Source organism: Apiospora hydei, assembly GCF_038363865.1.
Source record: "Apiospora hydei strain CBS 114990 chromosome Unknown utg000010l_segment0_segment0, whole genome shotgun sequence".
Classification (NCBI taxonomy): domain Eukaryota; kingdom Fungi; phylum Ascomycota; class Sordariomycetes; order Amphisphaeriales; family Apiosporaceae; genus Apiospora; species Apiospora hydei.
The window spans coordinates 2,854,868-2,867,096 of NW_027117369.1; the positions used below are offsets into that span (position 1 = coordinate 2,854,868).

The 12,229-nt window shown below is 40.5% G+C and overlaps 3 protein-coding genes across 3 annotated transcripts; all 3 read right to left on the reverse strand.

The window, feature by feature from the left end:
* Positions 1 to 105: 105 nt before the first annotated feature.
* On the reverse strand, positions 106 to 1,607 carry PG997_015138 (uncharacterized protein; the record flags this gene model as incomplete). The annotated part of the gene is made up of 3 exons (XM_066819452.1): positions 106 to 1,231; positions 1,285 to 1,442; positions 1,500 to 1,607. The coding sequence occupies 3 exons, from the start codon at positions 1,605 to 1,607 to the stop codon at positions 106 to 108; spliced, it is 1,392 nt and encodes a 463-aa protein (XP_066661640.1).
* Positions 1,608 to 3,684: 2,077 nt separating this feature from the next.
* On the reverse strand, positions 3,685 to 4,026 carry PG997_015139 (uncharacterized protein; the record flags this gene model as incomplete). Its single annotated transcript, XM_066819453.1, has 1 exon — positions 3,685 to 4,026. The coding sequence occupies one exon, from the start codon at positions 4,024 to 4,026 to the stop codon at positions 3,685 to 3,687; it is 342 nt and encodes a 113-aa protein (XP_066661641.1).
* A 56-nt stretch (positions 4,027 to 4,082) lies between these two features.
* Positions 4,083 to 4,601, reverse strand: PG997_015140 (uncharacterized protein; the record flags this gene model as incomplete). The annotated part of the gene is made up of 1 exon (XM_066819454.1): positions 4,083 to 4,601. The coding sequence occupies one exon, from the start codon at positions 4,599 to 4,601 to the stop codon at positions 4,083 to 4,085; it is 519 nt and encodes a 172-aa protein (XP_066661642.1).
* Between the last annotated feature and the right edge of the window lie 7,628 nt (positions 4,602 to 12,229).

Here is a 12,229-nt window from a genome sequence, read left to right on the forward strand (position 1 = left end):
CGTAACCCCTTCCCAGATAATCCATAACCGTACAGTGACATGCGCAAGAAGTATCCCAAAACGAAATCATTAGCCAGTTTCGTTGGCAAGCAAAGTATGCTGTTCTCATCCAGGGCGTATTTCGATGTCATGATCAACAACTCTAGTTGAGAGCAATGATTCTCTTTGGATCAGGGTCTTGCCAGCCTGGTAGATCATGGCCTGGGTGCATTGATTCGAAGCATTGAAGAAATGGCTTGATCCGGTTTTGTTTTTCAGGCGAATTCCTAAACCACGCCTGCAACAAAACGATGCAACTTTCCCGCCCTCCGAGTCAGAGAAGTCTCTGACGTCCACGTCGATATCCGGATGCGAGAGAAGGAGACGTAGTGAAGCGAGATGTGGTGCCAAGGGGTATTTGTGCAAGAGGCAGCTAGCAATGCTCATGCAGCAGTAATGTAAAGCAGTTTCACCAGCCAAGTTCTGTTGGTTGATACGGATGTCTCGGCCCTGGCTCAACAAGTGTTGCACTGCTTTTCCTCGGCTTTCATCGGGGGCATTCATGCAAGCTGTATGGAGGAGCGTATCACCGCCCGAGTACACAGTCGTGCTGTATCCGGAGTCGAGATCGAGTAGATACTCAAGGTACTTGATGCATTCGTCACTTGTTGAATCTTTGATGTGCTGGCGCATCTCGGTGAATGACTCCAATTCGGGGATATCTCCCTTCAAATCCAGATAGTCATTATTGAACAGTCGCGTGTTGGTGGTCCTGAATTGGTTGGCATAGTCGAAGTATTTCCTGGTGAGATGCTTGACACAGGCCCTTTCATCGTTGTTTGCCAGCCGATAGTCGGTCAAGTGAAAGTCCAGTCTTCTCAATAAGTATCGTAAAACGTCTGCCGATTCACCCGAGCTCCAACCAATATCTGCGGCAGTGAGGTTGTCTTTCCATCGAGATTCGTGTGGCTGTGGAAGAATCCTTAAGATGGCCGAGGTTGCAGTGGACGAAGGTTCTCCCGTTGAGCCTCCAATACGTCCAAAGCACCCCTGGTCTACCGACCAAGTTCGACTCAAAAGGGCTTGTGCTGCAGAGTCTTGAGTGTCCCACGCGTTCTGATACAGTTGAGTGAGCTCCGAGGTCATCTTCGTACAGAACTTCGCCATCATGGCTTTCGTTCGTTCCATTTCTCCGATGTTTGTGCCCGAAAGAATGTGATGGAGTCTTTTATACCACTGCCAAGCGCTCAGACTAGAAGAGCGGTTAGTACTTGGTAAGGAAGTGTTAATCCAAGGCAGACATACAAGTTCGTTCGACGGCTTTGAACCACCGGGGTCTGAGAGGCACCCTCTGCTGCTCTGCTGTGCTTAGCGCTTGCAGCTGTGCTGTTGCTGGAGCACTGGAAGCCTTTGAAACAGCACCGGTCGCATTTCGTATTGGGCTCTCTCTCTTTGGGTAGACACTATCGCAAAATCAGAAGCAGCCCCTCATAGATTGAATTTAAAGAAGCAATTTTCACCTTTTGCTTGTCTTTGCGACATTGGTCGCATTTGAAGTAAAGGTAAGGACCGCACTTTCTGCTGGGCCCGGCCTCGTGGCTGTCCTGGCTGGCACGAGTATCCTGCATTACGGCTGGGTCGAATGGCGGGCAAATTCGACAAGGAGGTAGGCAGCAACAGAACTAGACAATCGCAGGATAAAACGAATATTACAGAAAGTGGGTGGGTTGATGATGTCTTTGGTGTTTTTGCATTGCTCACAAGTAGCTAAGATGGTGATAATAACTTCCTACTGATCGTTAATACATGAATGCAAAGAAAGTTGAAGATTCCAGGGCAGTGGGCGTCAAGGGTTGCATTGCAAACCGTTGAGAGGTAAGCTTGCAGTCTGTGGCTTGATGCAGTTGCCAAATTCTACCAGTAAAAGGACAAGGCATCTGCCGTCCCCAGCTGCTAATGGCGACAGCCTGCAGGGGCACATCGGGATCGGGTCGATTTCATTGCGACAAATGCGACGATTACTCCATTGGCTGCTGCGATCGTCTTATTACACAACCTCTGTCCTGCCAGGGTACCATCCTTGGCATGTACTGGGTTCTGTCTGGATATGGCACGTTGTCCCGCGACCATTGCGGCGATTGCGATGATTGCGATGATTGCGACAATGTTTCCCTAGATTGGTACACACATATGGGACCAGAAACCCAAGAGATCGAGGGGTTTCGCAATCATTGCGACTGACAACCAACTAGAGACCGATGTCAGGCTTTCTACACCTACGAAAAGCCTCCAGGAGAACGGACGGCTTTTGCGATGGTTGCGATGGATTCCAACTGTGAAAGAAAGGTAGACCTGCGAATTCTGTCTTTCTAGAAGAACCCTCGTCCTGTCTGCTGTTGGAGATGGATCAATGACTGCACCGCAAGCCGTCTTCGCCAATAGACAAACAGATGCCATGGTTGCCTTTCTATGCGACTCAATCCCTTGATCTCACCTCACCTGTGTAATCCGTCGCACGACTTCAAAAGGCGACAATGGCCCTGTCAGATGAAGCCATCATATCACTTTTCGGGGGCTTCGTCATCGGGGTTCCCTCTTTCATTGTCTCAATCATAACCCTATACAAGTTCTGGCTAAACCGCTATAATAAGCGACAACGTAAGTATTACCTTGGTTGACAGATATGGTCTCGTCCGCTAACCTACGGACGGATTGCAAGTGGACATTGAGGCCCAAATCCCCCTGGAATCCCTCGTGGCCGTGTCGCCTAATGTGTCGGCCCAATCGGATGGATGTAATGTTAGCGCCCCCCCAGCTACAGCACCCACCACCCACAGCCCAAACTTCGCGGATGACACAATAGGAGGGATACAACTCTGTCACATACTATAATTCCTCCATGAAGTATTACTGTTTTGGAATGTATCAACTGTGCTAAGGCATTCAGACTTGATGTATTGCTTTATAAATCGATTTGATGCCTCGGCTTCAAATAGGCATTCTTGTCGGGGGTGTTGCTTGTATGTGAGTTGGACGGTGTTGGTTCCCTAATAGGTAGCAGCGAGTTTTGGCAGTAACCACAAGCCATCTGTGGCTCAATATGTGGTTGGGTGCCGCAAAACCCACCCCTTACAGGGCTCATTGGATTATTACCTGCAGTCGCTAATCAAGAAGTGTTTCCACCCAAGACTTTTACCATGTCAATGCATGATTCACAGTCGCCATTATGAGTAAAACGAAGCCCTGTACTTGCATTTTCCTTATATTTGCCCTGGCCTTTGCCCTTCTCATTGAAACATCTAGCGCATACGAATATGACGAAGATGAAGTTCCATATGGACAAGCCAAATGATTCGTTGACATCCATTCAGATCTTCCACGGTGTTATCCCCTTTCGGTGGGAGTGGCTTTCCATGTCTTAGGATGCAGGTGGGGAATATCACATGATGAGGAAACGAATCGTAACTATTCGACATAGCATTAGGAAGTAGTCGTACTAGGCGTTATCATCTCATTAGTGTTACCAACCCTTCCACTAAATGTCTTCCTTTCAATATGGACCTGTTCAACTCCGCGGGGTATCGTCCCATCTTCCACCAAACAAGCCTATGCTATCAACGCAAGTACATCCTATACATCATTGACCGAGTAAAACACCACGAGAACGCCTGGGGAATATCGCATCTTTGTCGCGTGTAGTTTGGGCTATGGTCCCAACCCCACATCATCTAACCCGGGCTGAATCATGCCGGGCGGGAGCGGTGCTTGACCACCCATCCCATTCGTGGAAAATGTTGAAACGTTCATCGCCGGAGCCGGAGGGCGACCCGGTCCAGCCAGCTGTTGCGCGTAGTCCGGACTGCCAGGCGCATCCGCCGCGCCGCCGTTGTGCTTCTGCAGCTCGTCCCAGACAATCATGCGCGACTCCGGCGGCAGCTTGCTAATGACGCGATACCAAAAGCCGGGGCGCGTCCAGGAAAGGTTGACGTACTGCTGGCCCTCGATGGGCGCGGCGCTGCTCTCGTCCTCCTTGAACTTCTTGAGCATGTTGTTGACGTCGTGGCGCTTGAGCTGGATGCCCGAGTGCCGCCGCTGAATCTCCTCTAGGATGCCCATGGTCGTCGCGCGGGGTGGATCGCGAGTGTCTCGATCTCGGCGGCGATGCCGAGGTCGTCCCGGGCGCGCTTGCGGTTGGTGGGGATGCCCGCCGCGTCCAGCTCCATCTCGTGGTCGTGCCGGTTGCGGCCCTTGACGTACGAGAAGGTCCAGATGTTGTCGCGCGTCGAGGACTTGATGACGCCTTGCCACTCACAGGTGCCTTTGGTGCTTTCGCGCTTGCGCTTCTTCTCGGGCGGGACCAGGGCAGCGGCTTCGATCTTGGTCCGCGACGGCGCCTTGGCCTTGGCTTTCCAGCATGAGAAGACGTGACGGCGGTATATATCTAGTACGGGGTCTTTACTCTCGGCGCAGGACTTGCTGACTCCGAATCCGGCCTGCTCTGCGGCCGCCTTCAATGCTTTCTCGGCATCCTCGTACTTGGCCCAGTGCATGTTGGACAGAGCAGCCACGGCCGGGTGCGTGTCTGGAGGAAGGGGGTCCTGCACCTGCAACAGAGCGAACATGGCGCGCAGTTGTGCATTCAAGGGTCAGGTATCAAGTGGTTTCTCAGGTCCGACCCTTTTTGTTATGGGGGCTGGTTGCCGCAGAATGTCAATCGGACGGTCTTAAGCGTTGGGTTGACGTTGAAATTGAATAATGTGACGGTTCTTCAGGCAATTTTGGTTAGGCAGGCGGGTCAACATGGCACGTGCTTTGGCTTCTCCTTGCGACAACCAGCCACCGTTCAAGCCACAGATAGCCGTGGCTGTCATACAAAACTCCTTGCTCTAGTGAAACCACTAATGCGCACCGTTACCAATCACGCCCAGAGGACTTTACCCCCATTTGCTTCAATACTACTTCAACCATGAACTAAGCATATCAACCCAGCAATTGCAACTGCACGTGGGTACTAATGCTGGATGATTCGAGATCAACGCAGACTTGGCTCACGACTTCTGACAATGTTCTTATTGAGAATATCCCATGCTTGGGCCTTGCTGTAATGGTTCTTCGAAGTCTACAACGAAGAAAACGTCATGAAAGGGGTAAAGAGTGCGTGAGTTGTGAATTGCAACCTGAAAGATATTTTTTGAGATGTTGAGTACGCGGTCGGCTCGGATTGAAGTCGAGCTTGTGTCACCACCAAATACATCCCGCGCGTCCACCTAGGGGAACATTCCGTCCTAAAGAACCAAGCATGGATTCATCAGTCCTATCTCTCACCATAAACGGCTGTGCCTCCTAGCTCGGCAAGGGGATATGACAGGCTGGATTCAAGGGGGCCAGCCTCAATTTCGTTTACAAACTGTGGAATTCTGTGTAACTCGACTAAGAGGGTCCCGTGTGGTGCTTAACTCTCCGCGTCATCTTAAACTCCGCCAGTCGGTCAGAAAGTTGGTCCAGTAGACCTCATTGAAAAGACACTTACTTAAGCCTCTCATTCGCCTGCTGAGCCAAATATGATATACCTTTACGACTGAGGCGATCAAATAGGATATTCCGACAATGAGTACACCAACGAGCAAGATGAGAGCTTCGTTTGATAGGGACGCCATACTCAGTGGTTGAAGTCCTTTGAACCTTCTGTTGATAGGAAGAGGAGAATCAAGAAAATGATGTAGGATGAAACCTGGGTGATTCGGGCTTAACGTGCCGCTATTTATGGCTATATTTTAGGAGCTGGTTCTATTGAGGTTTTATATACTGTAAGTAACCAATCTAATGTGGCAGTACGCTATAGCACGGTTTAGCCCGAGATGGAGGCATATTAAGGTTTAAAGGGCCTTGTGTACTCTATATAGTAAGCGTATATTTAAAAGGAATAAATTAGTATACGCTTAAATATTAAAGATTTATATATATAATATAAAAAAGACCCGGTAAATAAATATTAAAATTAAAGCTTTAAACCCCCGCTTTTTAGGATTTACCGCGAAACCGAATGCTTATATAATAATATCTCTTTACACTTAAAATATACGAAAGTCTTCGGAAAATAAAAAACATTTACGCTATTACCTTTAATTTTTTAAAAGCTTAAAAAACGCCCTAGAGCACCCTTACGGAATATATATAGCTTTAAAGCTATCGAGCAATACTGCTAGGCAGCCCTCGATAAGCGAAAAACCTACTATTACGTTAGCGGAAAAGCAAGGGAGCTCTGTCCCTAGTATTACCGATATCCTTATACTAGGTTTTAATTCGAAATTAAAAGTAATAGTCGCTAATATAAGCCGTAAGAACTTTATTAATAAAAAGCTTATTAAAAACGTACGAAATATAATTAAACGCGTAATAATAAATAAGGCGAGAGTTAAAAAACGTTTAAATACGTTAAATTAACGTTTTAAGGAATACTTAAAAAAATTTAATAAAGTTACGACTTTTATTATTTCGCTTTAATATAGCTTTAAATAAACCTTTAATACGAAAAAAAATTTAATTAATTAACAATATAAAAACCGTCCCCGTTACGGCCTAGAAGAAATAATTAACTTTATGTCACCGGATACGCAAAAAAAGCCCACAGAGGCTAGCTAATCGTTAGTAGTTAAGCCGAAATAGCAACCCCCGATGGTCGCGCCGCGAGGGATTCGCGGTAGAACTTTACTGGATCGAGATCGACTAATCGCAAGGGAAAAGCAAAACTACGAGCTATATTAAAAAGAAAAGAGACCCTTAAACTACTTTAATAACACTAACTCGTTTACTTTAAACGATAATAATCGAAATAAAAAAGGTTTAAAACTAAGGTTTTATTTAAACTTACTTTAATAGTCTTCACGCTTAATTTTAAGCTTAATTAAAAGTAATAGGATTACGCTATAAGAAAAACTAAAAGTAAAAACTAAACACGGTTCTAAATTAGCCCTTATTCTAAGACGGCTTCCGCAAGTCCGTTAAACGTGTAAGGTGTAACCCGGTCACCTTTACCTATAAGGACACCGGCGAAAACCTGAATAAGGATAACGACGAACGACTAGTATCGAAACTCATCGATTACTGCAAAAAGCAGGCTAAGAAAATAACCCTTTACTATAAAAACGGAATAGCCTTAATTAAGCTATTCTAAAAACGCTTAGCGGCTAAAGGATTTATAACTTAAGCCTTTTTTAAAAAGATTAAATTATAATTATATATTAAAGAGGTAACCTTATTATTTACGTATTAACTTTTAATAACTTTATTTATTAATATAGTATTTTTTTCTTAGGCGACGAAACGTTAAAAGCACGCGAAATCGCCTTTCGGTTCTTTAATAACGTTAAAAAAAACGGAAAAACTTTTATAATATTATTTTAATTACGAGCAAAAATTATAATAGTTTTTACGAATAGTTAAAAAACGATTTTATTAATTATTACCGGTTTAAAATTAAAGGATTAAAGTCCTCCCGCAACGTTAACACCTATAAAAGTAAGGCTGCCCCTTAACGAAATAGCCGATAGCGCGGACACGGTAGAGGCAGACGTGGACGCGGCGGTAATAAGTTAAAAGGCCGTAACGAGCACGGCAATATACGTTATTAGAAATATAATAAAGTCGGTTATATATCGAGGGATTATCCCGAACTAAATAATATATCTAGTTAAGCCTTTACTTTTACGAAGCACTTAATAAATATTAACCGTATATTATTTAATATATTTTAAAGTAAGTTATTAAGTTACGGAAATACTTTTATAATACGGCTAAAAAATTAAATAAGTTTAAAGGTTACTTATTTAAACTAATGTAATCCACGGTTTAATTAAACACACGGTTTAATTAAACACTTTCTAAGCCTCGTATAACGAAATATAAATTAATTTTATTATAACGTATTTAATATATTAAAATTAATCGGAATCCTCCTTTTTAAATATTTTTATATTATTTTAACAGGTACGCGTATTATACCCGGGCTCCCCGTAAATTCTATAGCGTCGCGGGCGCGTTTTAAGCCTTTTCGTACGACTACTACTCCGGCGCGATTTATCCTATAATTATCCATTAACGTCCCTTTAAGACTGCAAGTTTTTTTTAGTTTATATACGAAATAATCCTTTATTCTATAGCCGTTTCTTTTTTATACGGCGGCGCCGGTTAAGTATCTTATTTGCCTCTCGTAGTGCGGTCACTTTACCCTTTAAAAAAGCGAGCCGGTGCATTACTTGCGTTATACTTTTCGCAATTTAATTAAGTTTAACTAAAATCGACGTCGAAGAGCTATTTTAATGCCGTACGATACGGTTTCGAACGTATTCGGTTTAAGATTAAGCCTTAATCGGGTTATTTAAAGTTTTTAATTCCTAAAGAATAAATAGACCGAAAAACGTCCCCGGAAATGTTAAAATACGTAGCTTCACATTTAATTATAAAATAACATATTCCGGATCGTACGGGACGAGTCCTGTCCCTCGAAAGCCTCTTTATATATTCGAAACGGTAAAAGTCGCCTGGAACGCTTTTAAAAACGCTGGTAGGAAGTCCTCCTTTAAAATATAGGTAATATGCGCCCGTATAAGACCTTTAATTTCTTTCCCGTACGCCCTTTTTAATATATAAAAACAACCGATATTAAAAGGCTAAAGCTTATATAACGAATAAAAAAACATGCAGAGTATAATAATCGAGTTCTTTTTATAATAAAGCTCGAAAGCTATCGAATAGTAGCTCTCATGGCCGTTAAGGATCAATAAGCGGTAAGCACCCTTCGTACGAGACTTCGTATATTCATCGAAATGTCAAATCTAGTCCTCGCCTCTTTCATTCGTAGTCCAGCCATTTTTAATAACTGCGATTACCCAGTCTTTCGGCAATGGGCTATTTTCGTACCAGGAAAAGAGGTGCGTTTTCCCGGCAAAGATAATATACGAAAGGATAGCGTAACCGTGTAATCCGACACCCTGGATTACTGTAACCCATTCCCGGTTCCCTTGCTGTACTGCCCTAGGCCGTCCGCGTCGATCGGAGGTGGTTACGACCATTTCGGACGAGATTTAGCCTATAAAAAACCCGGTCTCGTCGAAATTATATATATCCTCTTTTTAAATTTTATACTTATTAATTATATTCCGTACGAAAATAAACTACGCGCAATACGTATCGGAATCTTTGTAAAAAGCTCTTTAATAATCGATTCTTCGGTTAAAACGCGTCCGGAAATCTAGTTATCGTCGTATAAAATTAAAAGCCTAATTAACGCCGACGCGTCCCGCGTCGCGTAGATTAAATAATCGATTCGCTATATCTTTAATACTATTTATCCGAGGCGGAAACAATCGCGAATTTAAATTAATTATATATTATATAATTAATTACTTTTCGGAATTCGTAAACTTTTACGTTAACGACTACGTATCTCGTCGTAAAATACCACCGCGACGCCGGTAACGTAAGGTTATATAAGGGATATTATATATTCGCGCTGCGGCTCGTACGCGTAATATAGGGTTTTTTAAAGCGTTTAAAGCGCTAATTATATATCGTTTTCTTTTTATTAATTTACTATCGTAAGTAATAAAAATATAAGGCATAAAATATAAGTTATACGGAATTAAAAGAAAGTATTTAATTAGACCGTGTGTTTAATTAAACCGTGGATTACGTTAGCTTTAATATTAAACTTAAAGTAACGAAATTTAAGAGCTATTTAAAAATATTACTAATTAACGTAAAAAAGTAAGTATTATTTATAGTCCTTTATCTTTATTTAAAAAAGGATTAATAAATAACCTTTATATTATATTCTATTCTTTTTTATCGAACGTTACGGTAAATCTATATAAAAAGTATATATTTATAAATATTAATTCGAACATTAATATCGTTAATTATAAAGACCGTTTTATCCTTAGTACCTTTAAAGAAATTTAAAATAATGTATAAATTAAGACCGGCGGCGGACTAATTAAGGCTAAGCACGTTAATATAGTAATTAATAGGTTTAACTCCTTAAATAAAACGATTATCGAGCACTTAAAAGCTTTTTACTTACTCGTTCCGTCGTTCTTAATTAATATATTCTCTAAGGAACGCTTTTATTTATTCGGTTATAACTTACGCGGATTAAACTTAATTAATAAAAAAAGAATAGTTTTATAAAAGCTCGACGTTTAAAGAAAAGGGTTTTTCTTAACCCTTAAAGGAAACCTAAAGCCTATTATATAAAGGATAAATTAATATTAATAACTATCGAATTTTAAGGCACGCTATTTCGTAGTGCCCTTTAAAATAGTTTTAACGGAAGTAAAAAGTTCTTATAAAAATACGAAACGTCGGGGAAAACGTTTATAATCGCTATACTCAAAAAGCTTATCCTATAGCATCGAAGGTTATATCACCTCAATGTCGAGCGGTTTCGCTAGACTATCCAGCAAACCACCGGAATTAATTTAGAGGCGAAAGACGTCGTCAACCTGCCCTATTTAACCTGCGACCAGGCCAAGAGATAAAAAGTTTTATCGAGGGACACCCTCGCGCGCGCATATTATAATGGCGAGATGTTCTAAGCGGATATAAAAAAGATTAAACTTTTATTTATCGACGAAAAAAAGTAATTTAACTTAATCGTGAACGATTTAAATCGTAAGCTCGATTTTAAGCTTATAATCACTAAATTAAGGGCTTACGACTATATCGAGTACACATTATAACGAATTAATAATAACCTGCGAATATAAATATCCTTACGAAAAGTTAAGTATTTTCGAAAAAAAAAAAAAAAAGAGTTTAGTATAGTTAAAATAAAAACGTTTCTCTAGTTTAAAGGTATTAAATAAGTGCCCTTATCTCTTTATAACCTTTATTAAAACCCGGTCTTTAAAAAGAACATTAAATTCCTTTAAAATGCGTTCCGGGCAATAATAATTTAAATAAAAATCCTAAGTATATTCTAGTTATTTATTATATAAATAGTAGTTAAAATATTTAATTACATGGCTAAATCGGTTATTAAAGTGCCACTTTAATAATAGTTTAAACAGGATATTTACCCGTAAAAGGCTATAATTCCGAACTATAACGGGCGCTATATCTTAAGCGCGTTATATTTAGCTTTCGTAAACGAGGCCTATCGAGTTAAGTCCGAAAAGATAAAAGCTAGACAGGTAAAAGTTATTTTCTTTAAACGAGTCTTAGAAAATAGCTACAAGTTTAAGGTATAGTTAATCCACGGCTGCCGGGTAATAATAACACTTACGATTACGATATACGAGTATATAAAGGTTTTAAAGGGGCTATAAAACTATCGGATCCCCGCGAGATAATAAAATCTCTACTATTACACGTATAGCGTAAGCTTAAGAATAAAGCTAAAAAAATAACTATTAAAGTTAAAAAAAACGATTTTAACGTCGTCGAAAAAAACGAAAAAGGCAGCGATTTTAATTACCCTATTCGTAAAAAGAAAAGTCGTAAGCTAATAAACCCCTTAGCGAGAGCATTTACTCCGCTAATTAAGGTACCCTAGGGGTTATTTAAAAAACAGAGGCGCGGCCGGCTTAAAAAATAACCGGTTAAGGATTATCTCTTAAAAAATAACTACGAAACACTATTAAAGCGGCTAAAAGGGCGTCCTAAAAAAACGTTAGCGCCTGTTTCGAAAAACGATAAAGTTTCGACTTATCGTAATAAAAGTCTTTTAATACTATCGAGGTATAATATATTTATACTTTTTATAATAATATTATAATCGTTATAAAGTTATATAATACGTAATATAATTAAATTAAAGAAATATAAAACATTATAAACGCTTATTATAATAATATAAGTAATAATTATCGAGAAGCGTAAACGATAAACCGAATTCTCGTAAAAAAGCTATTAAAATAAAAAAAGGTCTTCGTTTACTACGTAGCTACCTTTAATACGATTATATATAAAGTTATAGTAAACGTCTTAGCCTTTTATAAAAAGAATAAACCGAGCTTTTAAAAAGTTTTTAAAACCCTTAAAAAGGATCGATAAAGGCTACGATATATAAAGAAATACGTTAGCTCTTTAAAAGTACTACGATAATATTTAAAGACCGAAAGCGCTCTCTTTATAAGTATTTAATTAACGCGAAATAGGTATTAAGAAAAAAGTATTTATTTACCGGTAAACTTAATAAGTTTAAAGCTCGTATAGTAGCTAAAAGATTTACTTAGCGAAAAGGGATTAA